Genomic DNA, 27,956 nt, shown 5'->3' with positions numbered 1-27,956 from the left:
CATGTGAGTTTGTCATTGGTGAGATATTTGTTTTGCTTTCAGGACAGCAATTCAAATCCCTGTCAAACCATTAAAATTAAGGTTTTCTTTGGTGTCTTTAAATTGCTTAAGGCAAATGCCAAGATGGTTTCCTTGAAAGGGACACAAGTGATTTTCTTCTCCATACTTTGCTGTCTGTAATGACATCTTTGGCAGTGGTATAATTAAACCCTACTCTTTCTTCATTATTGCTAGTTTCAGTATTCGTTTATTTTTTAAATGCATGTATTTGTGGCCATTTGCTGTACTGTTGTATTATGTAGATCAAGTCAACTCAAACTGTTATTCTTGTTCTCATTATTCTCAGTACAAACAAAAGTCGTTTAAATGGTAATTTTATATTCTCAAGTGCCAGTTGCTTAGAGCTCCTCAGGAGATGAGGTTAACTGGTAGGTATTTCCTCCTTTTACCTCTAGCTCTATCCCACAAGGTGGTGAGGAAATTGGAGGATGGGCAGAGGAGACAGGAGAGATGGTAACCAGTGTGAAATTGCCATCCAATGCACTGTGTGTTGGTAGTGCTGGTGCTGTAGTAGAAAGTGATAAATTGTAGGAAGAAGTCATTTGATGAAAGACGAGGGATGAGCATACATGCCACAAACATAAGCATATTCTTCGGGAACACTGTTTGTAATTGAAAGACTATATGAAGGTATGCCAAAACAGATTAAATGTTTGGTTGGATAATAACAGACCATAGGAGTGGAAACTTTCTTAATTTTCTTAATATAACTGACAATATACTATCAGTTTCATAATGTCTGAAGTTCCTGATAAATCTATGTTCCAGATCAAGACTTCAGTCTGGACTCTTTTCTCTTTCACGGAGTGGCGCAGTGGTTAGCACACTGGACTTGCATTCGGGAGGATGACGGTTCAATCCCGTCTCCAACCATCCTGATTTAGATTTTCCGTGATTTCCCTAAATCGTTTCAGGCAAATGCCGGGATGGGTCCTTTGAAAGGGCATGGCCAATTTCCTTCCCTAACCCGAGCTTGGGCTGCGTCTCTAATGACATCGTTGTCGATGGGACGTTGAACACTAACCACCTACCTACCACACTCTTTCACGGACTTAGCTCTTACCGACATCCAGACAAATTCCGTCACCTGTCCTCTCTGGGTTGTGAGTTGTGCCTGAATAACAGAATCGGTCATAATATGGCCCACAAAAGATATGATTCTGGTTTTGAGCCCCAGTCCAGCACACAGTTTTAATTTGCCACGAAGTTCCAAAACAGTGCATAGTTTTGCTGCAGGGCGAAAGATTCATTCTGGCTATTAAAATTAGTTTAATTTATATGATATGGTGCCTGTCAGGGAGTAAATTTTTTTCCCACTCTGTGCAGAAATACCGGTATTCATATTGCCGTGTGCTGTGCTGCATGCAGTATGGCAGTGTGGAATAGCAGTTAGCATTGCTGGCTGGCTTACTGTGGGTCACAGTTCGAACCTTATCATCTTCAAATATTTATTATTCAGTATGTTTCATTTCTGGAACATTCTTGAAGTTTCTTATGCTTGTAATGAAGACATATGTAATGTTTGTATAAATAGCATTTTCTCTCCAGGATGCAGTTCTGTATTGTCTGGACTTTGTTAAATTCCTTGAGGAACCTGCTTTCGGATGTGGACTTGATTGAATGTGGTTACGAAGGGACAACATTAAATTGAAATAAGTTATGATTAATGGACCTTTCTGTTCCTTTGAAGTAGTTTTAGCCCCTTAGAAACATTCTCCCATTAAGTACAAAGTAATTCTTATTTAGAATCCACTATCATAATATTTGACATTCGACCCTTGTGCATTCATAAGAAAATGATAGATTGCTAGAAGAGAGAGGAAAAATGAAGAGAATTGTATGCAAATTCATCAAAAACTGCTGCAGTTTCTTTATATACCTCTTTGACATTCTCGCAATTTCTCTTCAAATGAAGGAAGTTGGATACTAGAGATGGGCAGCATGAACATCAAGCTTGCTCATTACATGTGACATCAGTAGCTGCATGGGAGTGGAGTAGCGAGAAACTCGTTGCTAGAGTACAGGGCCTCATGAATGAGACGACTCGAGCATACTGGTAGTGGGCGGAAAATTGGCAAAGTGTGTCAATGTCGATTGCCCTGCTGTAGAAATGGTATGTGTGATTAGAACATGTTTAATGAATATCTTGTTTTATTATCATAATATTTTGGTAGCACTTTTGCTTCCAAATGTCACAGTATCTGGAAACAGCTACAATTTTAATTCATTCCACTTGTGCCTAGGAGCAAAACTTTTGTCTGCTGTAATAATACTCATTTTCTGAAACTGTCATGACTGTGCTCTGACTATTCCTCAAGATGTGACATAAGAGTAATCCTTCACATCCTTCTCTTTAGCACTTGAACATAGTCCACTGGACTAACAGTATTGGTTTCAGTCACTATTTGAAATTAAGAATAGTATTGAGAAACACGTGTTCTGCCAAATACAGCTCCCTATCTCGTTATCTTTCCACTTCAAAGTAGTGAAGCAAATTTTATTAAACTAGAGGGCAAAGACAAAAATATGATGCTACTTATTCCCATAACTTTTACATGCCGAAAGTTGGACAACTCCTTTGTTAATTAAGACAAGTTATTAAAATTTTCCAGTGAAATTGAATGAAAGCTTTTTCTAAATCTGTTACTGGAATTTATTTTACATTCCATCTTCTATACCTGAACCTTCAATTGCAGTTTAGCTTTTTAATTGTATATGTAACTGAGGGAAATTAAATAAGACAATGAGCAAAAGAAATGCATGTTTACTCATACTTTTAGCATGGCACTGTTCAGAACTATAAGAAGTTTGAAAATAAACTTATGCAGTCTCGTTTCAAATGATGTAAAAGTAAACAAGTAAAACTGAAGGAAAATCCAAAGCAATGGATTAGGTACCTGATTTATCTGTTATTCACTTGCACAAATTCCTAACAAAATTAGAAATGATTAGCTGGAAATTTTCCCAGCTGATACTTCCCCAACTTATTCTGTGTCTGTGTAGTAGAATGTAAGTTTTGTCTAATAGCCGTAGAACATCTTTGTCATCATAATACACTAGACTCTTGCTAATCTGGCCATTCCTGGCACATGTGGGTGCCAGATTAGCAGAAGTGCCGGATTATTGTCTTAACTGTATTTTATTCATTTATTTTGAAAACATAGGGGATGTAGTGTACTTTACTTTATTACACCAAAGGATACAATTTTAAAACATAGAGGATATACTTTATTAAATCCAGAAATACATTAATTCTCAAATAAAACTTAGTCCATGAGTGTACAATATACTGTACGTAATTACACTGTTGTCTCACTCACTATGAAACATGTCCCTAATTTTTAACTGTCACAATGATGATACGTGACGGTGGCATGCTTTATCACGCAACCACTTTACGAGCATCTCATCAGTACTGCATGTATCTGCTTGTTGCATGATGTACTCCAGGAAGACCTCGGCAGCTTCAGCACCAGCAGTGTGAGAAATCTTCAAGCTCTCCCCTCCTGTGTCAACTTCTTCATCACTACTTTCTTACATGCTTTTGATTATTTCTTCACCTGTTCAAGTTTGGTCCGTATCACAATTTTCCTCATTCAGCCACTTGGTAATGCATTATCAGTTTCTTCTCCTCCTCCTGGAAGGTTGTGGAACATATCAGTGTACAAAGTAATTTATGATTCCGAATTGACTGGCTCATTGCTGTCACTCGCTACTGGATCCAACTCGACATCAATGGATGGCCACAATTTTCTCCAGCTCTTCATTACGGTAGCGCTCTCCATTTTATTTCATGCTTCGGCTGCTTGAAAAACAATATCACATATGTTAATTGCTTTTCACGGCTTCAGCATAGTCTCGATAGTCGTTTTCACTTTCGTTCAACAAGGAGATGAGAAGTGAATGTCGATAATGACTTTTAATTAATTCCAAAATGCCCTGGTCCATGGGCTGAATTAGGGCTGTCACATTGGGTGGGAGAAAGAGTGGTTGTATACCATCAGACTTAAGAGAAATATCTGAAGAAGGATGACTGGGAGCTTTGCCAATTATAAGGATAGCTTTCAGTGGAAGCTTTTTCTTCTTCAGCTCTTTTCTCACTGCTGGTACAAACATTTCATAGAACCACCGAGAGAATATTTGTCTGCCCATCCGTGCTTTCTTCTGAGTGCAATACTGCGATGGTAGAGTATTTATGTCAGTGTGTTGAAAACAATATGGATGTTGGGATTTTCCAGTCATCATAAGTGGCAGTTTATGACTCCCATTTGCGTTACAACACACTATTAATGTTACACGCTGTTTCTATTACTTGTAACCACGAGCTTCCTTCTCGTTGTTGGCAGCTAATGTTTTTGAAAGAAGCATCTTGTAAAAGAATCCTGTTTCATCAGCATTATACAAGGCATCAGCAGTTAAATCTTCTTCCTCCATTATCTTCCGTATCTTGCTTACAAACTCATCAGCATCCTTATCGTTAGCTGAGCCACTTTCCCCAGTGACTGGCAGCTGCCAAATGCCATGTCGTTTTTTCCAGTTTCATAGCCAACTTTCGCCCACTGCAAACAAGTTACTACCACCAAGTCGTTTGTTAAATGCAGTTGCTTTTTCCTTTATAATCGGGTCACTGACTGGAATTCCTTTACTGTGTTGTTGTATGAACCATCTGTAAACAGCTACGTCCAGTTCTTCATTTCCACTCTTTCGCATAACCTTCCATTTTCCCAACTCTCTATTCATTTGTGTTGAGTACTATCGAACAACATCTCTCTTTTTGATGTCATAAATAGTTGCTCGTCCAACATTGAACTCGACAGCAGTGGCTTTCTGTGAAGAACCTTGATTTAACTTGTCTAAAATTTCGAGTTTCTGTTTCAAGTCTAGCGTGACGTGTTTCCCCTTAGAAGACATGATTCTGAACTGTAAAGAAAGCTACAATTTCAACTACAGTATATAAAGCATTGTTTAAGTAATCATTGATGCGCAGGGCAATTCATTATGTGTTTTTGGATATGTGCCGGATTACTGAGAGGCCGGACTACTGAGGGCTGAATTACTGAGAGTGTAGTGTACTGTTACCAACAGCATTTAAGTGTGAATGAGTCTCATGAGTGGCATGAGCACAGTGGAACATGCTGCTCTCTGTGCTTGATGTCTGTCACCAGCTCCTGCCCCATTGCACCTTGGTCTGTGAGTATGTGATACTGTGGCCACAAGCTTACAAAGGAATCTGCAGTCTGAGAGGAGCGACTCTATTTGATATTCGTAGCTTGGATAAAATAACTGCTTGTGACATAGATGGGGGTGAAGGTCGGTACTGTCTAGCACACATGGCCATGCAGTCTTGTAGATGATTGTCACTATCTTCATCTGGGGAGGGCATTAGTGGCAGCAGTAGAAGCAGAGGCTATAGTCACCACATTGTGTACGTAAGTATCAACTTTGATGGTGAATAACATCAATAAGATGAATACTGCAAAGTAACAAATTTCCTAGCAAACCAGGAAAAATTGTGCATTGAGAGGATACAAGGTAGTTTCATGCACAGGGTAGGATTAACCTGAGCAGTCTGAGGGAGTTTACAAATGCTTTTCCATCCTGGTTCAGGCCACTGCTGTGCTGGTCTCCAATCTCTTCCCCGAGAAAATACAAAACACAAATAGTTAAATTATGATAGCATGCAGAATGAAGTTTACCCTATTCAGACGGTTTGTGTACATGACATCATACTTTTACTATGACTATTGCAACAGGAAGGCCATTCATTATTAAAGGCGCATGTCCACTAGCAACTTTTGCAAGTTACTTGCATGAGCTGCTTCTGTGGGGTATTTGAGATGGAAATAGCTGCAGAAATTCGACTTCAAGTTTTCATCAGTTTGCAGAAGTAGCTTCTGGAAGCTAATGGAAACAATTTCTTGCATCTTGCTGTGAGTACTCTAAAAACTTGCCAGTAGCTGAAAGTTTTTCTCAAACTGGTGTTTCATGCGTTCAGTACCGTACGAAAATGTCAGTATTGAAAAGGAGAATGGCACCAAGACAGTTGAACCGAAACAAATGTACCAAGGGAATCCATAAACATATATAATTGGCCGCTGTCAGCCAAGGCAGTGTGAAATGAATTTACTGATTACTTTGTTTCACCAGAAGGGGAAGTAGAATGGCAGTACACACACATTTATAAAAGTAATAAATGCTTTGTGCAAAAATTGGAATAACTGAAAGGTCATTTCTTGGTGATACTGCTTTGCATCCTGGTTTTGAACAATTTAGTGAACTAAATAGACAATGTATTTTTGAAAATTGCATACAATCTCAGAATGTTTTTAATGTGTATGAAGTCCTCTGATTTTATTTCCTTCATTGGTGTTTTTTGACAGTTTAAATGTGTGCACCTCTGTACCCATAACTTTACCCAAAAATTTCTTTCTTTTGTAACTTTTTGTTTTTCGTCACGGTTTTACTTTAGTAGTGGTAATAATAATCTGACAACAGTGGCAGTTGCTCTGGTTTGTAAGCATAACCCTATATACTTCCACTTGTCCATCACATGAAGCAACTCTAGTGGAGACACTTCTGCAAGTACTTGCAGTAAGTTCCTGAGATTAATTTGCACAATTGACTTGCAAAAGTGAACTCGTGCAAGTTTTTGTTGTAACGTAAACACCTCAGCAAGCACTTGCAGAAGTTACTAGTGGACACACACCTAAAGGGACAGTTAACTTATATTTTAGGAATAGTGTGGAGAATATGTACCACTGCAGAGTAGCACCTAAGTGGAATATAAACTTGGTATAATATATCTGGCAATTTGGTGCTGGGTTAAAGAGATTAACTGGAGAATAAATATGATGACTTCTGAAGTAACCATGTAATTAGACAGTGAGGAGGAAATTTTGCTGAAATGTTTGGCATGGTACAGAAGGGGAAGAAAGCAAGACTAAGGTCCAGTTATTTATAAGATTACGTAAATTCAGACCTTGGTACTAGATGTCATCCATTGAAGGGTGCTGTATTCAATCTTTGAGATCATATAAATGAGAAAGTGAATAAGATTGATAAGTGAGTCTGCCCCTGTGTTTTATTGCATTGCTCTGTTGTTTACATGCATCAAATTGAATACATTTTTTCCTTACTGGTATTTCAAAATTTCGTGTCGTTACTAGATAAGAGAATCCAGGGAATAATATTTTGTATTTTTATGTAGTTTACAAAGAGGTAGTATGTCCATTCACAAAGAAAGAGTCACAAATTTATCTTCTTTTGAACAAGATAATGATTGAAACAGAAGAAATGAATTAAAATTTGTGCTGCAGCTGAGACTTGAACCTGGGTCTTCTTGATTGCTAGGCAGAAATGCTAACCATTACACCACCACAGCACTATGTCAACATTGCTGCACGAACTACTCAAGTTGAGTGCCCTTCCCAACACAAATTTCAATTCATGTCTTCAGTTTATTTTCCGTTACGTTGTCTCCAATGCCGGAGAGCCCTGGCAATAGTGACAATATAAGGGAAAATAATCTGAAGACATGAATTGCAGTTTGTGTTGGGGAAGGCACTCAACTTACGTTGACTATAGTGCTGTAGTGGTGTAACGGTTAGTATTTCTGCCTAGCAAGCAAGAAGACCCAGGTTTGAGTCCCAGCCACAGCACAAATTTTAATTCATATCTTCTGCTTTGATCATTATCTTAGATAAAGAAGAGACTTAAATGTCTCAGGGGAAAATATAATTATAACGTTCTGCTGAACATTTTCATGTCGATGTATTTTCATTGCTATGTATTGCTGCAATTTGTTTTTTATTTAGCTAAAACAAAGCACAAATAAAATATGCATGTCAATATGGAAAAAGCTCCTTTCTTGATACTTGCAATTGGATAGAACAACAAGATTTTAATTTATTCTTTGTCCCCTGATGGTGCTATGGATTGTTGTTTTATTTTTCATCTTCTGATGATTCCAAGGATTGTTTTTACTGTTTGCACAGCAACATTAATTCATAGAGGAAAATGTTATTCCAGGATCTCCATTTACATGTTTTGTGTTCTGTAAACAACCAACAGTCTCAGAACAATTAAGTTTATTTAGTAGAGATATTAAGATGACAGTCCTGTTAATGCTGAAAAATTCTCTCTCAAGTAGCATCATTAACTTTCACTGTTACAGGTTAGTTTTTGTGAAGCATAAAGCCAGTGCTTTTACCATATTCTGAAGAATGTTTTTTGAATGTTGGTCAAAAGCAGTGCAGTGGTGTATAGCGCTCACTGATATTGGCTTATAAACAGTCTACTTGTTGACACATTTTCTCACATTATTTGTCTTTTGACTCTCAGATACAGCAGCCTGCCTATTCACCTTAGAGCAAAAATTGAAACGAAAAGACGCACATTCACACTTGACGATAACCGCTTTCGTAACAGCTTGTAAGTGCCACATTAAAAGGTGTCTGATGGGTCCATCGTTCGGTTTCTTCACATATCAGATTTGCCCAGAACACTTCATGTCGACTCCCCTGTTTTTTTCAGCAAATGCCAGCAATCTAGCAGTTGTAGTGTCAAAATTGCGTGGTGAAACTAAACATTGCAGTTTCTGTTGCTAGTGCTAAGCACCGATTATGTCAGCATTTACCCCCCTACACCTCCACCCACCACAACGACCAGTCTTGTCTTCTAGATTTTTGTTCATCATTTTCAGCAACTGATTTTGAAGAATGTCAACATGAATAAATAGCACACTAGTTGCGTTAATGGTTTTTTTAACTTAACTGGTGTGCTGGTTCTTCATATCGGAAATCTTGTTATTCCATTCACACTGCACCCCCCCGCCCCGGGTGTCCATTCCATTTTCATTGAAAAAGGGGACATTTAAAATAAATTAGAGAAAAACCTGGTACGATGAAGTAAAAAATGGGACATAAATATTGTATTGACTAAATGTGATACACATACAAGTTTACCTTTACAACGTGCATTCAGATGATCCCAAATCACTTTTTACAATTATTCTGCTATCACTGTACTTTTCACTTTTATATACTTTATCAAGAAGTGCATTTTAGTTTGATATTGTATCATAAAAGTCAGTACACGATACACCATTAAAGTGTTTTGACAATGAGCAAGGCCCTCACTGTTTCAACTTTCGTTCTGTTGTTTTCATATGACCACAAAGAGTTCACTAACGAAAACGCACGTTCCACAGCAGCATTTGACCCAGGAATTGCCAGACAAAACTCCACCAAATCAATCATGTTTTTCATGTTAATGTTTTTACTTTTGAAATAAGAAAAAATATTTTACACAAGTAAACACTTTCTTTGTCTCCTTCTTCACTTTTTATGAAGTTCTGTGCACATGAAAATTTGGTACAATACTTTTAACAAAAACACAACAGTCCTGAATATCCTTTCACTGGAGCTGCTCCTTTTCAGTATTAACCCAGTCAAATGCTTTAAAAGGTGTAAGAAATGGTAAACACCATTTTTAATATACTCAATGCAAGAGTCGTAGAAGATGTCAGCATAAATATGAAATTGTTCTAAAGTAATTTCACCCTCTTCTTCCACCTTTCTTAGAGTCTCATATAGAAGGGATGTGAGAAATCTTTCAGATTTTCTACGTTGTAATTTGCCCAATAATTTGTTTATTTTTTGATAAACTTCCAGTATTGTGAATTCTTGTTTCTCAATACATTTAATTGTTGTGGAGGAAGGTTTTAGCTGGCTAACAAGAAAATGTAGAAGAACAGTAGACACAAGGCTATCAAAGAATTGTTTAAGGATAACAGGACACTTATGAAGGGAAATGAAATATGGTTTCCAGGCAAGAAATATCTCTACAATTCTTTCCAATGCTGGTAGCAGAGATAGCCACCTTGTCTTGCTGTGCCCAAGTACAGTTTGGTATTGAGTTTCAGTAAACTTACAGAATGACTTCAGAGATTCAACCCTTACTGTATATATATGGAAATGCTGGTAGATTTTGTCTACAATAAATTGGCAGTCGATGGGTAGGCAATCTGAGCCAGTTTGTAAGGAATGAGTACTACATGTGCTGGACAGCTAACACCTACTATATTATTCACTGTGTTCTGTTACAGTTTATAGAACAAATTGTTTTTTCCTTTTTTCTGCTTACTACCAAAATTGGTGTTAGTGTTGTCTGCAGAAACTGCAATCACCTTTCCCTCAAGATCATATTTCTTTAAAACCTCCAGCACATAATTCTGAAGTAAATCTGAAGTTCCTCCAGATAAATTAACCTATTCGAGCACTTTCACCGTGATGCCATTTTCAGGGTGAAAATACCTGATAAGGAGAGGAACCAACTTCAAATCCAGATGATTCGATGTATCAGTCATTACAGAAATTAATCGAGCACTTTTCAGTTCATTTAAAACCTGCTGAGCTGCATACGGTGCAATAACATTTGAAATGATTGCATTACATTTTGTGTGTCTACATGTGAATTTAGGATTGAAAAGTTTTTTAACAACTGCTGTAGTACAGTCCATTGACTTAAAGCTATGGTTATGCATTGCACTGTGGTATGTAAACGTAGCTCCTTGTACTGCCAACTGCCTATCCATTTCTGTTACTGATTTTAAGTTTACATAGTAGTCACTCACGCATTTATTTGCTCTTTTCGTTTGATCACTCATGCGATGTTTCTTCGTCTTAATGTGATTCACAATGTCAGACCTTCCACCATGACCAATAGCAAATTTTGATCTGCACAACGTACATTCTACAGTTTCTCAACTACCAGTGATAAAAGGAAACTCACTTTTTATATTGCTGTTAAAATTACACTTTCGTTTTGGCATAATGACACAGTGATTGCACAGTGCAAAACATTAACAGTGCGGTGACAAAAGCCAGAGAGCAAGTATCAGTGGTGTAGAGTATCTGTGGACCGAAAGGACGGATTCAGTGGATCGATTTAGAAGAGAAGAATCTTTGTTGTTATTCGTAACGTATAGTGCGTTTAAAATTACTTGCGATTTGTGACAGTTCGGTAGATGTTTGGGGTGTACTGAAAGTCGTCACACGTTTCCTAGCGTAAATAATTGCGCAGTTAATAGTAAGTCAAACAACCAGTAGGGTAAAATACTCTAGCGAAGCGGAATTATAAAAAAACGGGACTTTTGAGCGTCCCCAAAAAAAACTTTCGGGACAGCGGGACATTTTGGTAAAAAACGGGACTGTCCCAGGAAAAATGGGACGAATGGGTACCCTACCCACCCTCACCCCCATCCCCCAGTGCAATCGGAGTTCTTCTTTTGTGCCACATGACTCCTGCCGTCTGGGTTCAGAGGTCATCCTCAGTTCGTACAGGCGGTTGGCGGAAGTGGTGAAGGCGGAAAGCCTCGCTCGCGTGGTAGAATCAGAGCTAACTATTTGTAGTATCGTTCCCAGAACCGATCGCGGTCCTCTGGTTTGGAGCCGAGTGGAAGGCTTAAACCAGAGGCTCAGACGATTCTGCGGAGATCTGGGGTGCAAATTTCTCGACCTCCGCTATCGGGTGGAGAAATGTAGGGTCCCCCTGAATAGGTCAGGCGTGCACTACACGCCGGAAGCGGCTACAAGGGTAGCGGAGTACGTGTGGAGTGCACATGGGGGTTTTTTAGGTTAGAGAATCCCCTCCCTAGGCCCGACAAGATGCCTCCTGAGATGCGGCAAGATAGGAGTAGGCAAAATGCAACAGGGAATAACAATATTGTGCTAATAGTAAACTGCAGGAGCGTCTATAGAAAGGTCCCAGAACTGCTCTCATTAATAAACGGTCACAACGCCCATATAGTACTAGGGACAGAAAGTTGGCTGAAACCAGATGTAAACAGTAATGAAATTCTAGACTCAGATTGGAATGTATACCGCAGAGACAGGCTGGACAGTGAAGGAGGAGGCGTGTTTATAGCGACAAGAAGTGCAATAGCATCGAAGGAAATTGACGGAGCCGAAATGTGAAATGATTTGGGTGAAGGTCACGGTTAAAGCAGGCTCAGACATGGTAATTGGATGCCTCTATAGGCCCCGTGGCTCAGCAGCTGTTGTGGCTGAGCACCTGAAGGATAATTTGGAAAATATTTCGAGTAGATTTCCCCACCATGTTATAGTTCTGGGTGGAGATTTTAATTTGCCGGATATAGACTGGGAGACTCAAATGTTCATAACGGGTGGCAGGGACAAAGAATCCAGTGAAATTTTTTAAAGTGCTTTATCTGAAAACTACCTTGAGCAGTTAAACAGAGAACCGACTGGCGATAACATATTAGACCTTCTGGTGACAAACAGACCCGAACTATTTGAAAAAGTTAACGCAGAACAGGGAATCAGCGATCAGAAAGCGGTTATGGCCTCGATGATTTCAGCCGTAAATAGGAATATTAAAAAGGGTAGGAAGATTTTTCTGTTTAGAAAAAGTGACAAAAAGCAGATTTCAGAGTACCTGTTGGCTCAACACAAAAGTTTTGTCTTAAGTACAGATAATGTTGAGGTTTCCAAAAACAAACAAGTATTTATAGCCTTCGTAGACCTCGAAAAGGCATTTGACAATGTTGTATGGCCAGAAATGTTTAGAATTCTGAAGAAGGCTGGTCTGAAATATAATGATAGAAGGATAATCTTTAAAATATACCAAAATGAAACAGCCTTAGTTAAGAAGGAAAACAAAGAAGAAACAGCAAGAATAAGGAAAGGAGTGAGACAGGGATGCCCACTATCTCCAGTAATTTTCAACGCATATATCCAAGAAGCAATAGACAAAATAAGAGAGAATATTGAAGTAGGAATAAAACTTAACGGAATGAAAATAGATATGTTGCGATATGCAGATGATATCGCCATAATTACAGAAAGGAAAGAAGATTTAGAAGCCGCACTCAATGAAATGGAAAACACCTTAAAAGAACAGTATGGAATGAAAATAAATAAGAAAAAGACTAAAGTGATGGTGAGTGGCGCCCTGAACTACAATGAACCCATACGAATAACAATAAAGGGAGAGAAACTAGGGCAGGTTACAGAATTTAACTACTTAGGTAGCAAAATAACAGCAGATGGAAGGAGCAAAAGTGACATTAAAAACAGAATACAACTTGCCAAAATAGCATTCAATGGAAAAAGAAACTTACTGACGAGTAGAAATGTTAGTTTAGACGTAAGAAAGAGAGTCATGAAAACCTATGTGTGGAGTACAGCCCTTTACGGATGTGAAACTTGGACTTGTGGAAAAGAAGAAAAGAGAAGATTAGAGGCATTCGAAATGTGGTGCTACCGGAGAATGGAAAAAATCAGCTGGCGAGATAAGGCTACAAACGAAGATGTCCTCAGAAGAGTGAAAGAAAACAGATCTCTTTGGCGAAATATACAGAAAAGAAGAATAACCTTCATAGGTCACATTTTACGGCATAACAATTTCATTAAGAGAATATTAGAAGGAATCATTGAAGGAAGAACTCGCCGAGGACGACCTAGATTAAGCTACATTCAACAAGTAATAAATGACATCGGGTGCCAGACCTATGCAGATATGAAGAAGAAAGTTGACAAAAGAACGGAATGGCGTGCTGCTGCCAACCAACCTGTGGGTTGATAACCGAAGAAGAAGGAAGAAGAATGTTGAGGATCAGTGGACGAAGTTCAAAACCGTCGTACATTATGCGTTAGATGAGTATGTGCCAAGCAAGATCGTAAGAGATGGAAAAGAGCCACCTTGGTACAACAACCGAGTTAGAAAACTGCTGCAGAAGCAAAGGGAACTTCACAGCAAACATAAACATAGCCAAAGCCTTGCAGACAAACAAAGATTACGCGAAGTGAAATGTAGTATGAGGAGGGCTATGCGAGAGGCGTTCAATGAATTCGAAAGTAAAGTTCTATGTACTGACTTGGCAGAAAATCCTAAGAAATTTTGGTCTTATGTCAAAGCGGTAGGTGGATCAAAACAAAATGTCCAGACACTGTGACCAAAATGGTACTGAAACAGAGGATGACAGACTAAAGGCCGAAATACTAAATGTCTTTTTCCAAAGTTGTTTCACAGAGGAAGATTGCACTGTAGTTCCTTCTCTAGATTGTCGCACAGATGACAAAATGGTAGATATCGAAATAGACGACAGAGGGATAGAGAAACATTTAAAATCGCTCAAAAGAGGAAAGGCCTCTGGACCTGATGGGATACCAGTTCAATTTTACACAGAGTACGCGAATGAACTTGCCCCCCTTCTTGCAGCGGTGTACCGTAGGTCTCTAGAAGAGCGTAGCGTTCCAAAGGATTGGAAAAGGGCACAGGTCATCCCCGTTTTCAAGAAGGGACGTCGAACAGATGTGCGGAACTATAGACCTATATCTCTAACGTCGATCAGTTGTAGAATTTTGGAACACGTATTGTGTTCGAGTATAATGACTTTTCTGGAGACTAGAAATCTACTCTGTAGGAATCAGCATGGGTTTCGAAAAAGACGGTCATGTGAAACCCAGCTCGCGCTATTCGTCCATGAGACTCAGAGGGCCATAGACACGGGTTCCCAGGTAGATGCCGTGTTTCTTGACTTCCGCAAGGCGTTCGATACAGTTCCCCACAGTCGTTTAATGAACAAAGTAAGAGCATATGGACTATCAGACCAATTGTGTGATTGGATTGAGGAGTTCCTAGATAACAGGACGCAGCATGTCATTCTCAATGGAGAGAAGTCTTCCGAAGTAAGAGTGATTTCAGGTGTGTCGCAGGGGAGTGTCATAGGACCGTTGCTATTCACAATATACATAAATGACCTGGTGGATGACATCGGAAGTTCACTGAGGCTTTTTGCAGATGATGCTGTGGTGTATCGAGAGGTTGTAACAATGGAAAATTGTACTGAAATGCAGGAGGATCTGCAGCGAATTGACGCATGGTGCAGGGAATGGCAATTGAATCTCAATGTAGACAAGTGTAGTGTGCTGCGAATACACAGAAAGATAGATCCTTTATCATTTAGCTACAAAATAGCAGGTCAGCAACTGGAAGCAGTTAATACCATAAATTATCTGTGAGTACGCATTAGGAGTGATTTAAAATGGAATGATCATATAATGTTGATCGTCGGTAAAGCAGATGCCAGACTGAGATTCATTGGAAGAATCCTAAGGAAATGCAATCCGAAAACAAAGGAAGTAGGTTACAGTACGTTTGTTCGCCCACTGCTTGAATACTGCTCAGCAGTGTGGGAACCGTACCAGATAGGGTTGATAGAAGAGATAGAGAAGATCCAACGGAGAGCAGCGCGTTTCGTTACAGGATCATTCAGTAATCGCGAAAGCGTTACGGAGATGATAGATAAACTCCAGTGGAAGACTCTGCAGGAGAGACGCTCAGTAGCTCGGTACGGGCTTTTGTCAAAGTTTCGAGAACATACCTTCACCGAAGAGTCAGGCACTACATTGCTCCCTCGCACGTATATCTCGCGAAGAGACCATGAGGATAAAATCAGAGAGATTAGAGCCCACACAGAGGCATACCGACAATCCTTCTTTCCACGAACAATACGAGACTGGAATAGAAGGGAGAACCGATAGAGGTACTCAAGGTACCCTCCGCCACACACCGTCAGGTGGCTTGCGGAGTATGGATGTAGATGTAGACGTAGATATACTTGCTTCACACAGTCAAAGAGAAACAGTGAAAGTAAAATTATATCCTACTGCAATTTCAGGGAAACAACTTCAAATGTACTCTAAAAATTGTGAAAAAATGTAAAATTAAAATACCGGCACCCAAAATTGCCGTTTTGATATCAATATATTGGGAGAAAAAATATTGCTGATATATAGCAATACTTTTTGGGGAAAAAATATTGATATATCAGTATTTTATTAACAGCTCAATCATGTACTATAAATAAAAAATTACAAAAATTGTCGTGTGATCCTCTTGCTTGGTCATTGCAAATACTGATAACTCTTAATCTTCTCCATAGATGTCATTTAATAACCACCATATGATAAACCTGCATATCCACAATAATGGCAAAAGGAGATGAAAAGTGGATGTATAGCAATTTACAAATATTACTTGCATTAGACAAACCATTGTTACTTCCATTAATTGACCACTGAATAAAGTAAATACAACCCAGCCAGTGAATAATGCCTTGGAATTGTGAGCCATAAGTTTTACTCAATGATCTCTGTGTCAGATATTGCAGGACATACTAAAATGCCGCATGATGCATGCTGTGAACAACATGACTACCTTTTACAAAGTAATTGTTGCTAGCACTGTCTGCCTCCATAGCGTTGTGGTAGCATTACCACCTACCACACAGGGGGCCCGGGTTCGATTCCTGGCAGGGGACAGGGTGTTGTGTCATTTTCATTACCATTGACTCACAAGTCGCTGAAGTGGCGTCAACGAAAGAGGACTTGCAATACTGCGGCTGAACTCCCTCGATTGGGACCTCCTGGGCAACAATGCTATACGATCATTTCCTTGTTTTATTGCTGGCACTGCTGTTTCAATGCATTATGTTGTATTGTGATAATCATTCGTGTTACAAAGCTTCATTCACTTGCACCTTACCTTGAAACGTCTTGGAGCTTAACTATCCCCCATATGGTATTGTACATTAGATGCGACTTATGCTCCATGTATGGACCAGTTTGCTACCCCTGTTGCATTTTGCTAGATATAATGTTTCCTTGTTTCTTATTTAGTGTCTCATACTTCGCCTCAGCTGCTCACCAGATATGTGTGCAAACATTTGAATATTGAAAATCTGACACCATTTTTCCCATCTTTTATTCTGAATTTTAGAAACACACAACATATGTCTCACTGGCCAAACAGCATTACCTGAGTCTTTATTTAACTGACTTCAAGATAGCTTGTTGTTACAGTTGCAGATTCTCCAGTAAAATGTGTCTGGTTAGATTTTTTACTAGATGTTACAGTATTGATTTTTTTTTACTTTCCACAAAGTTTTTGAAGCCCTTTGTGAAGTCCACAAGTCTCAGATTGTCCATAAGCGTAATTGTGATGTTTCAAATGTTTATCAATCTTGTTTACCAGTCACGTTTACAATTCATGTTTCCTCAGTTGCCTACAAAATCAGCTGTGGCTTTTGAGCTGGAACAGTTGTTGGCAGGCAGCCTCCAGGGAGACTACCGCATCTCTGTTGTACAGGGCTTACCCAGGCAAGAAGGGATTTGTCTGGACAGACACTTAATTCCGTAGCTGCTCATGGAACTTCTATGAAGCTTAAATCTCTTTCTTATCCTGCCAGTGGTTTGGGTGGTCTATTGAGCAGTGTGGCTAGTTGATCTGAGACACCTTTGAATGCATTCAGTCTGAATAATGGAACCACATCCTGTGGTTAATAATGTATTTATTGTTGTAAAGTGTTTGGAAGCTCCATTTAAAAGTTGTTGCCTTTTTACATTCATAAAACTCTAGAGAAGCTTCCAGAGTAGCTTAAATCTATGAAGATGCTTCATAACAGCAGTTTCCTGATCTACACACTGCAGGCTAACCAAGTAAACAAGTTACTGACTGCAAAATTATTTGGAGAATAACCAGTCAACAGTGAGCTCCAGGCTGGGCTTGGAAAGGAGCTGTGACATGCTGGCTCATTATGGACATGGATACTACTTTGTGTCAATGCTTTCTTCATATCACCGTCGGTTCCAACAATCACACTGCGTACTGTGTCAATTGCTCCCAACCACATCCCATGTGGTGCAAAGAAGAAGATCCGGAGATTAAAGTGACGCAACACCTCTCATACTCGGACACAAAAAAGATGCTTAAGGCCACGCACACTTTTGTACAGTTGTCTACCTCAGGGTTGAAGCTGCCTGTGCCAAGAACCGATGTTGGTACCATTACTGTCATAGTTGATCAGGGCACCTCCACCTGCACCTGTAAATGCAGCTGTAAGCCTGTATCGGTAAACAACCACTGTACGTACCCACCACAGCAATAGTAATGGCTGCAGAGCTGAGTGTCGGGAAGGATAATGGATTCTCACAGCGGGCAGTAGATAATATCTAGCAAATGTTTTCTGTTAAAATGGCTGTGCTACTGTCCCCAAAATCCGAGCGGGGGACGAAAACCACCAGGACTGAAGCCATCAGACCACATTGCGTTGATCCTGTCTGATGGACCAGATGGTGACCATACTTGTGATGGTATGGATGTCAATATCTGCAAGAGGAAATTGGCGAGTCCCTCAAGTCCCCCCCCACCCATCCCCCACCCCTCCACCCGCTTGCCTCCTTCCAATGCAATCTCCCCACCGCAAAGGAGTGACAAGGAAAAAGACTTACCATTGAAATGGCATCAATTCTGAAGTGGAACTTGAGAATGGTTTCAGGACATATCTGGAGGAATGTCTGTTATCTCGACCGGTGTGTATGTGTGTGTGTGTGTGTGTGTGTGTGTGTGTGTGTGTAAGAGACACATTTTAAATTCTCTGAGCAATGTGGCTATGTCCTCCATAAAAACTGTACCTCTTCATCTTGTGTGTTGATTTTAATGCACATAATATGCTTTGGGTCTCTGCAACCATCTGTCCCAGTGATAGAGCCTTCTCTTGACCTCAAGTGCATGTTTGTTGAACGTGGATCAGTACAGTTGGAACACACACTTCAGCACTGCAACAGTGTCGCTCACTGCTGTCTATCTCTCGGTATGCTCCCCAGTCTTGCACATACACACAGCTCAGTGGGAAGTGGTCGACGAGTTGCACTGAAGTGACTGCTTACTGGTCTGGATTCACCTGCCAGACAGAGAAATCCGCCACACGATGGATGCATCTTAGGGCAGACTGGACACTTTACAGCCAATTTGCTGTGTTTCAACACTGTGACAGCATCCAGGCATGGGTGAATCTTATTACTCAAATGATCCACAGTGCCTTTGGAGCATCTGTCCCACAGTCTTCAGGCCAGATGAAAAGGCAACCTGCCCCTTGGTGGAGCGACAAATGCCACACTGCAGTCAGATTGAGGTGGGTGGCTCTGTGCAGGTTTTCAAGTACCGGCCAACTGGAAAGAACCTCGCACTCTGGTAGCAAGGGTGAAATGTAAGCAAATTATTAGGGAGAGCAAGAAGAGATTGTGACAATAGTTCCTGACCACCATAAACTGTTCCACTAGAAGTATAGTTGTATGGGAGGCCATCAGGAGGATTTCTTGGAGCAGCCAGTGGCTGCTGTAATGGGGAAAGTAGGTCTCCAGACCACCCTGCGAGAAATTGCGCAGACAATGGTGACTTATTTTTCCACAGTTACTGCCACTGCCAGCCAGGATTCACCTTTCTGGTGCTGCAGAGTGATCACTGAGAGGGGCAATTAGGGCTTTTAAGTTCCACCATTGATTGAACAATACAACTGCCCTTCTCTCTGTGGGAGTCGGATTCTGCATTAGTTAGTTTGTGACACATCACCTGGTCTCAGTAGGGTCCATTACAGTATGTTAAGGCAGTTCACAGGGTGGAGCAAAGAAATCCTCTTTGTCCTTTCCAACTCATTTGGGTATCAGGTCACTTTCCTAACTTGTGGAGAGAGGTCATTTTAATTCCACTTTTAAATCCTGGTATGCACCAAACGGGTCCAAGTAGTCATTGTAATGTTGGCCCTCACTAGTTGTGTGGGAAAGACCTTGGAGCAGATGGTCAGCCAATGCCTTGTCTTGATCTTAGAATCAGGACAGCTGCTTAGTTGCTTTCAGTATGGTTTCAGTAGCTATCCCTCCACCTTCAATGACCTTGCTGTCCTTGAAGCTGCCATGCAACAAACTTTCCTGCACCATCATTCACCTGCTGAGTATATTTTTTTATATTGAGACGGTCTATGATATAGTTGGCGGCATATTATTCTCGGGCAGCTCCGCGAGTGCGGTTTTTGAGTATGTCTTCACATCTTTATATGGCCCTCCCTCTCACCCCACTATTTTAGTTATCGAGTTGATGTTCTCTCTGGCCATTTTGAGCAGGAGAGTGATACCCCCAAGATAGTGTTGTAAGTGTGACTATCTTTGCCATAGCTATCAATGATATCGTGTCCATTGTTAAATGCCCTGTCTAGTGATCTTGATTTGTTGACTACTTCTGTATCTTTTGTTCCTTTCAGTCCTTACAACAACACGTCGGTTGCAACTGATTCTTTGTCATTTGGATGAATGGGTGGAGAACAGGAGTTTTAAGTTCTCAACTGATAAGTCTGTGTGTGTGTGTGTGTGTGTGTGTGTGTGTGTGTCTTTATTTCCTTTCAGTTGTAAATGTTCCTGATTTGTGGGTGAGGAACACTGTTGTTAGTTTTAAAGAGATGGTGAGATTACTGGACCTCACATTTAACTAGACATGGTGAGATCACATGTAACTCAAAGTTTATATGGTTGCCACACTTTATAGACCTTAAACAATGCTCCCTGAAAGCACTCAGCATTTTAAAATGTCTTAGCCACAGTTCATGGTGAGTAGTCCAGACTTGCGCTCCAGTTTTATAGGACCTTTGTGCAATTTCGGCCTGATTGTGGGTGCACACTGTATGGATCTGCACGAACATCTTATTTAAAAATGCTGGACGGTGCACCATGAAGGACTTGGGCTGGCCACTGGAGCCTTTTGCGGCACCGCTATACTGAGCCTCTGTGCTGAGGCTGGTGAGTCACCACTTCACATCCAGCAACGAATCCTCATGGTGCGACAGGTCTATAAAATACTGACCATACGATACTCGCCTGCATATTGTACTGTTTCTCGGCTACCAATAGAAAACTCTTTTATTCTTGGTACAGAGGAGCTTGGCCATGTGGGATACATGCAGAGGATTGTCTTTGAGAGATTTGTGTGGCTGGTTTTAATGTTTTACACCAAGATTGGAGCAGATCCGCACCTTGTCGTCTATAGAGGCCCGGAATTATTTTAGACTTGATGAATTTTGATATAGGTACCACTCCCAATTTTACATTTTAATCTCTATTTTCTAACATTACAGTTGTATATACAGATGGCTCCCAACAAGGGGGTCTCCCTTGACTATTCCGTCTTCCCCGACTGTGTCTTCAGGATTTGCCTTCCCTACAGCTATAATGTATTTTCTCAGAGCTCCATGTATTCCTGAAGGCATTGGAGCAGATGAGGTGTTATCAGGACACACAACTTTCTCATCTGCTCTGATTCCCTTAGTGTCCTACAGTTGTTTCAGTGCACGTAGCCAGTAGAGAAATTGGTCCAGTTCACGTACGACCAGCTGTACTTTGTACAGTTGCAGGGATGGAGGTATTGTTTCTGTTGGGTACCGGACCCATGGAAATTTGGGGAAATGAAGAGGCCGACAAGGCCATGAAGGAGGCCTGTAGGGAACATACTGTGGCAGGATGTGCCATTCCCTTGCAGGCTGTCGTTTCGATGGTAGTTCACAGTTCCATGCAGCTTTTAAAACTATTTATATATATTGGCTACATTTTCTACACAGCAACATAATACTGAAAGCAAAGAGTTTGGGAGATCACATTTTTCACTACAAACTCTCCAAATTAAGTGCAATAGGTTACTTAATCTCAAGGTATAGTACTAAAACAATAAAGAAAAGACCTTTGCCTCATTGTCAGGTTGCTTCCTTAAAATTAGTTGCTAAGGGAGGTAGAAAACTTTTGAATCCTTAAATAGTTGTTTTCAGTTTTCTGTAAAAAAAGAAATGTCCCAGAAACATCCAGAAATTGATGCATCTTTGCTTTGATTACGTAAATATATTTTTTGATATATGCAAGACGGCAAAATCTTCAGTTTAGGCATCTCATCTCCGTGCCTCATGTAGCCAGCTATGTTTGACAAGGTTACACATATAAGTACGATACAGCAAAACTGTCTGAATATGATTCTTGAGAAAGAACTGCAATTGGTTGGTGGCTGGCTCCACCACGTGACTTGCTGTGATGTCAGTCACAGAGTAATTGAAGTACAGTATGTGTGATATCCAGGTTGAGGATAGTTATTGACAGCAGTGTTAATATGGTGCCATGCTTAACATTAATTCCTTGATGGCTTCTTTGAAAAGAACGCTAAAGATATGTCTCTTTTTCTCCAATCAAAATTGTGTTCTCTACTGTTCAAATTACCGACAGTATTTTAAATCATAATGTGTCCTTTTGTTTTCTTTGGGTTACATTGCAGTTGTACCACCTTCTTCATTAGGGTAACTGCGTTATGAGATCAATAGTAGGGATTTATGTAGTGTGACTATCTCTCTTAATATATGCTCAGTACACTTACATAGATCATAAGCCAATTGCATCTGAAGGTGTTCACCAATGTAAATAGGTACGTGGTGCTTTGCGGTTTAATTGTTGGCAGCGAGTAGTGTATGTGAACCAGAAATATAAATGAATCCTCAATTACATTCAGTTTGCTGTCGTAATATCGCCACCAGCGATCATTTTTAACTTCTGTATCTTAATATGCCACATTCACAACAAAGCTTGATACTTTTTTGTATCTTGAGTTAATCTCAAATTATCTGTAGATGCAACTGAAGAAATAACTCGCTCTATCTTTTAAATTGGTGGTATTAACATGAGTTAGGATCCTGAGATGTACATGCAGTATTTTAATCTCGGCTAGGTAGTAAATTCTTGTAACAAGAACTCCCCAAATCCTACAGTTGGTTGCTAACTCAATGTGGTTGCTGTGTTGGATCTCGGAAAGTATGTTAAAAATCTGCTCCAAAAGTCAATTATTCACCTCAAGATATTTTAAATAAGTGCATAATTCAAGCTTAGTTCACTGAGTCCAACTTAATTCACAGTAGATCAATCTCCTTCATCGTAGTTTCCTAAAATCGGAGGGAGATTGGGTTGCCAACTAAGTGAAGAGGGAGATTGGGTTGCCAACTAAGTGAAGTTACATTTGACTTTCCATTCAAATATCCAAGTTTGAAGTTAATTACATTCTTTCATAAAATCCAAATAGATATCCAATCCACACGCTTCCAAAAAACACAACTAAGATGCTCACAACATTTTATTTGCATCTTCTTGTACAAATAATTGTTATGTAACTTCAACATAATGTCATACAGTGTGCATACATGTAATCCAACTGTACTGTTCCAGTCCGTGATACAAACTCATCTAGGCTGTTTGAATACTAAGCAGATTTACAGTTTATAATTTAATTTCTTTATTTCTCAAAAATTGGCATTGTGAGAATGTGACTGTCGTCACAGTCTCCTTTTTGCATAGTTTATGAAACAGAAAAAAAGTAACTTGTAGTTCACTGATAAAGAATACACTAATTAACAATAAAACTTAATAGTTAAAATATTCACAATCTTTACAAACCACATATCACTGTCGCTGGCAAGAAGATAATCACCTCATGAAACGTTTTTGTCGCATTTCAACTTGTAATAATGGAATTACTGCTTTTAACTTGACTTTGTTAGTGTATAATTATTGCATGTTGATGGGTAGTTCTTGGTGGTTCAGTTCCGTATTTAAGAACAAAAAACAACAATTTCCTGGCTTGGTTGCTGAGGGAGAGTGATCTGTGAGGATATGGTCATGAGCAAACTATCCAACCAGGTACGTGGCTACCAATAGACTACAGATATGGGCACAAGGACAGCCAGTCTCGAAGTATTTTGTACTGCTTTATGTAGTTGACATAAATGACTGCTTCGCAACCTGTGCTCTGTTAATCGTTTCCCATCTCCCTCTTTCTCATCCTGTTCCTCCACCCATGCCCCTCCCCTCCCCTTCCCCACCACCCATTTCTCCAAGCCCAGTTTTCTGAATAATTTTGCAGCCTGGAATGCTCACTGCACCATTTCCATAATGGCCCTGCTTTCACTCTGGTCTAGACCCTGTTCTTCACTTCTCCTGTTGCCATATACTTCCATTTAACTTTTATTGCATCGTGCTGAAAAGTTGCTGTACTTGTCAATTGATAACCGTATGTTATATGCTTTTTTGTTTTATTTACAGGGGTAATGATTATGTGGCTCATACAAAATGCATAACGGAAGATGAAAAATATTCAGCAAAAGGTTTTGTACCAAAGCCAAACTCTAATAAGGGTGAATGTAAGCAGCACGAATGGCTTGAAGTCGTCAGAGGAGTCCAATCGCAAGAAAACTTACCAAAATGTTTGAAGACTGTGTTAGACAGTATTGTTAAATTCGAAAATGTTCCAAGAAAGAAACCAAAATTTTTGGTGAGAAGCTTTTTATATTTATAAAAATTAAGCAAAACTATATTTGTGGTGCAGCTCTCCTAATTAGAGGTGGAAACTAATTAACAAGCAACTGAAAAATGACCTACATTATTATACTTGAACTGGTTCTGACAGTATGCGGTAAAATCACACAGAATGCAGTTTGAAGAGAATAATTAAGGATGGGTTACTACTAAAATACTTTAGTGGTGCTTTGTGAACAATGTGTTCCCCGGGTGGTGCTAAATGCCAAGCACAGCTCGCTCTGGCTGAGGTCCCGAGTTTGAGTCTCAGTCTTGCACATATTTTTAATCTGACAGGATGTTCCAGTAATCAGAGTATTTCTCAGATTGTCTTTTATATAGTAAAGAAGGCAGGCAAGATTATTTCCACAATAACTGCAGAGCAATGTAGATACCATAAATACCGTCAAGTGGTGCAGTATTAGGACAGTTTTTAATCTACTGTAACAATTTAAAATTTATGGCATTTTATCTGAATGGTTAGCGTTGATACTGTTTCATGTCATTGCATCTTTGGTTTCATCCTCATTGATCCATTCATTTCATTGGGTTTAATGCATTTCATATAGGAGGATATTAGTGAACAATGCTACTACCCAGTAGTGCAAACAGGTCCAAAAAGCAAAACTGCTCACTGATTTAGTAGTGGAAGCAGAATTGAACACCACTTTCTATATTAGCATCTTCATGTGTACTCTGTAAGCAGTTATATTTGCATTTGAAGAGGAGTATATAATGTATCAGAATAATTTTTTTATTTTATTTCAGGTACTTACCTCCTAAGGTAACCTCAGCCTTTGTCAGGTTCCTTCGGTTCCACTAGACTTGCCTGAATTTCAATAGCATTCACATGATGCCAGATCAAATAGTAGGTACCCGAACTATTCCCTACACCTTTGCATTTATCCAGTTACTAGATGCCATTTCCTGAGTCTCTCCACTTTTCAAGTTAATTGCATTGGATTGGTGGCATGTTTCATGCTCTATAGGCATTATTATCTGAGATAATCAGTGGAGAAGTGGTAAACAATAGTAGTAACGATGGTTTCACTTGCCAATATGCAGGTATGTCCTTCAAGCTCATTGTTTGATTCAGTGTGGCAGTTAGACTGAAATCCACATCACATTTATGTGCAGAACAAGTACTTGCATAATTGACGTTACCATATTTTTGTCTTGTTTACAACAAGATGACCATTTCTGCTCACATTCAAAGTCTTTTTGAAAAGTGATGATGTACTATGCCCTTGGCTTTGTATCCAATTTTATTGCACTAACATCACATTATGGCATGCTTTTATTATTTCACATGATAAATAATCTTTACAAATTACAAGATAATCAGAAAATCATTTGATAGAGCACAGAGAAGTGTTACAGCAAATGCACATTTGATTGAAATCCTACCTTATTACACCCTTCACGTTATGTGGGGAAACTGGATGACACCCTTTCCTTTTGTACACTGTGCGAAACTGAGTGTCAGTTCATGATTTTGTGTTGCTGTGTTCTCTGTATCTGGATTTTTGCTGAGTGTTGGTTTTTGATGTTTAGTGTTCTAGGTTCTTGGTAGCAGTATTTGTGCTTATGTCAGTTTAAGTGCTAATGTCCACTAAATTGCTGTAGCGGTTGCACTATATTTGAAGTGTTCACTGCGTCCCTGGTTTTTGAAACTTTGAAGGTTATACATGTTGCTTTTTAAGTGTGACATTCAGCACCAACAGTACTTGTGATTACAACCTTTTAGATGTGTCAGTTTCAAGAGGCATAACACCAAATGAGATACTCACAGCTTATGAAACACTTGAAATTTCCAGTGCAAACCAATTTCAAACATGAAAACTTAGAACACAGAAAGAATCAATGAGTCAGTTGGTGTGCTACACAGGATGAAGTGTTAGTTTCAGATAGCAATTCCATTCACTGCCACGGACATCACAAGTCATTGAATGGGCAGAATTAAGGTTTCATTTTGCAAGGCACAAGCCAGCCTTCGGTCAGATCTGGGTTGCTTAAAGCTTTGAAGATAAGATACGGAGGATGTTATGATCTTTCGATGAAAATCTTTAGATGAAAATTGCTTTCAGTGATATCCTCAATTTCGCAAGGAACTAGAGTACAAATAAAGAACTGCAACATTATCGACTGCTGTTGAGAAAAGGTCTCTACTGTCTAGCCTGAGAATATATTCTCGAGTCTGAAGCAAATAACAGCACGATTGTGGAATCGTTAATATGCTGTAAGATGTGCTAGAAGATGATTCCATAGTGCAACTCGACATAACCTTGAGTACCAAAGTCTGAAACCTACACATAGCTGTACAATGAAGATTTTGTACTAATTATCGGACCAAAATGCTTGTTGAGAATGTACTAACTGTGTGTGCATGTGCAGTACACGAGTTATTAGCCTATGGTTTTCAGTTAACAACTATCTTGTGCAGATCACCTGTACCAGGATTTCCCTTGTGCCTTAAGTGCCTTCAAACAGGGGTGATCTTCCTACCATGGATTTTTTTTAGAAGGCACGTTGGGAAGTTCTCTTTAGTGAAATTTATTTATGGCAGAAGTGTTTCACAATGCTTGTTCAAGTGGTGTGGAGTTATTCTTGATTATACTGTTTCTGGAATATTGATCGCACTTGGTGAAAAAAAATTTCAAACATCAAAGGTCATAAGAAATTGATGGAAGTGTGTAAAAATAATTATTAGAACATTAATGGAGCTGAAGGATCAGAAAATTTTTCAGAATATGATTGATTAGGTTCTCAGTTGTATGGAAAAGGCACTGATGTCTTCATTATCATACTACATAATCATCTGTGAAAAGCTTTGTCTAATGTCACTATTTTGTAAAGCGACTGATTTCCTCTATGAACAGCAGATGGATAAGCATTTTTATGGATGTAATTGATTATACTAACATGATAGTCTTTAATTTTTAGCTTGCTGCATTGAACACATTTTTGACAAGAGAAGTCAGTGTGAAAATAGTAGAATGTGAGCTTAGAGAGCTTCCCTAATGAGCCATTCAGATTGCACCGTTCATTGACTAGTTCATAATGATTAGCTGTTTCTAGGTTAACCAAATATAATTTAAGAGGTACAGTAACAGAGTGATAACCTTATATGTGCTTGCTCCCTTGACTGTTAATAAACCCTGTGGAGGCCCGGGAAAAGAATAGGCCTCCGGTATGTTCTGCCAGCCGTAAAAGGCGAAGAAAAGAACAAACCACTAATAGTGCTAACCCCCCTTTTAGTGTGATTACTTGGTTCAGGACAGAACTAAAGAAGCCTCGGACAAGCGCAGTCATGGTCGGGGACGACGCTTGAACCCTATGCCTGCCCACAATGGTAACGACACTGCTAGCCAACTGGAAAATGATTTAAATCCAAATAGAGGTGTTTTGCAGGATATGCTTCCTGCAACCACCCTAGAAGGAAAACAAAGACAGAGGATGAGATGGTCAGATTAAGTTAATGGACAGACCATGTTCTGTTATTACCGAGCAACAAACCTAGGAACCAACACAATTGGATACAGATCACAAGTATACACAACATTTATTACCAGATACCCGGAATGACTAGCTGATCAGATCCGTGTAATAATAAAAAATAACAGGATACCCCAGTCAGAATTAGAAAACATCAAACAACAAGTACAACAA

General features: G+C 39.5%; 1 protein-coding gene across 1 annotated transcript in view; it reads left to right on the top strand.

Annotated features, from left to right (window-relative positions):
* The window catches only part of LOC126189040 (cell growth-regulating nucleolar protein), a 69,186-nt gene that overhangs the window by 7,141 nt on the left and 34,089 nt on the right, over nt 1–27,956 (top strand). The window contains exon 3 of the mRNA XM_049930892.1: nt 24,036–24,264. Within this exon, the coding sequence (XP_049786849.1) occupies nt 24,036–24,264 (229 nt within the window). The remainder of the gene's footprint in view (nt 1–24,035; nt 24,265–27,956) is intronic.

The sequence above is a fragment of the Schistocerca cancellata genome, chromosome 5, assembly GCF_023864275.1.
Source record: "Schistocerca cancellata isolate TAMUIC-IGC-003103 chromosome 5, iqSchCanc2.1, whole genome shotgun sequence".
Lineage (NCBI taxonomy): Eukaryota > Metazoa > Arthropoda > Insecta > Orthoptera > Acrididae > Schistocerca > Schistocerca cancellata.
This window is presented reverse-complemented; position numbering and strand designations above follow the sequence as displayed.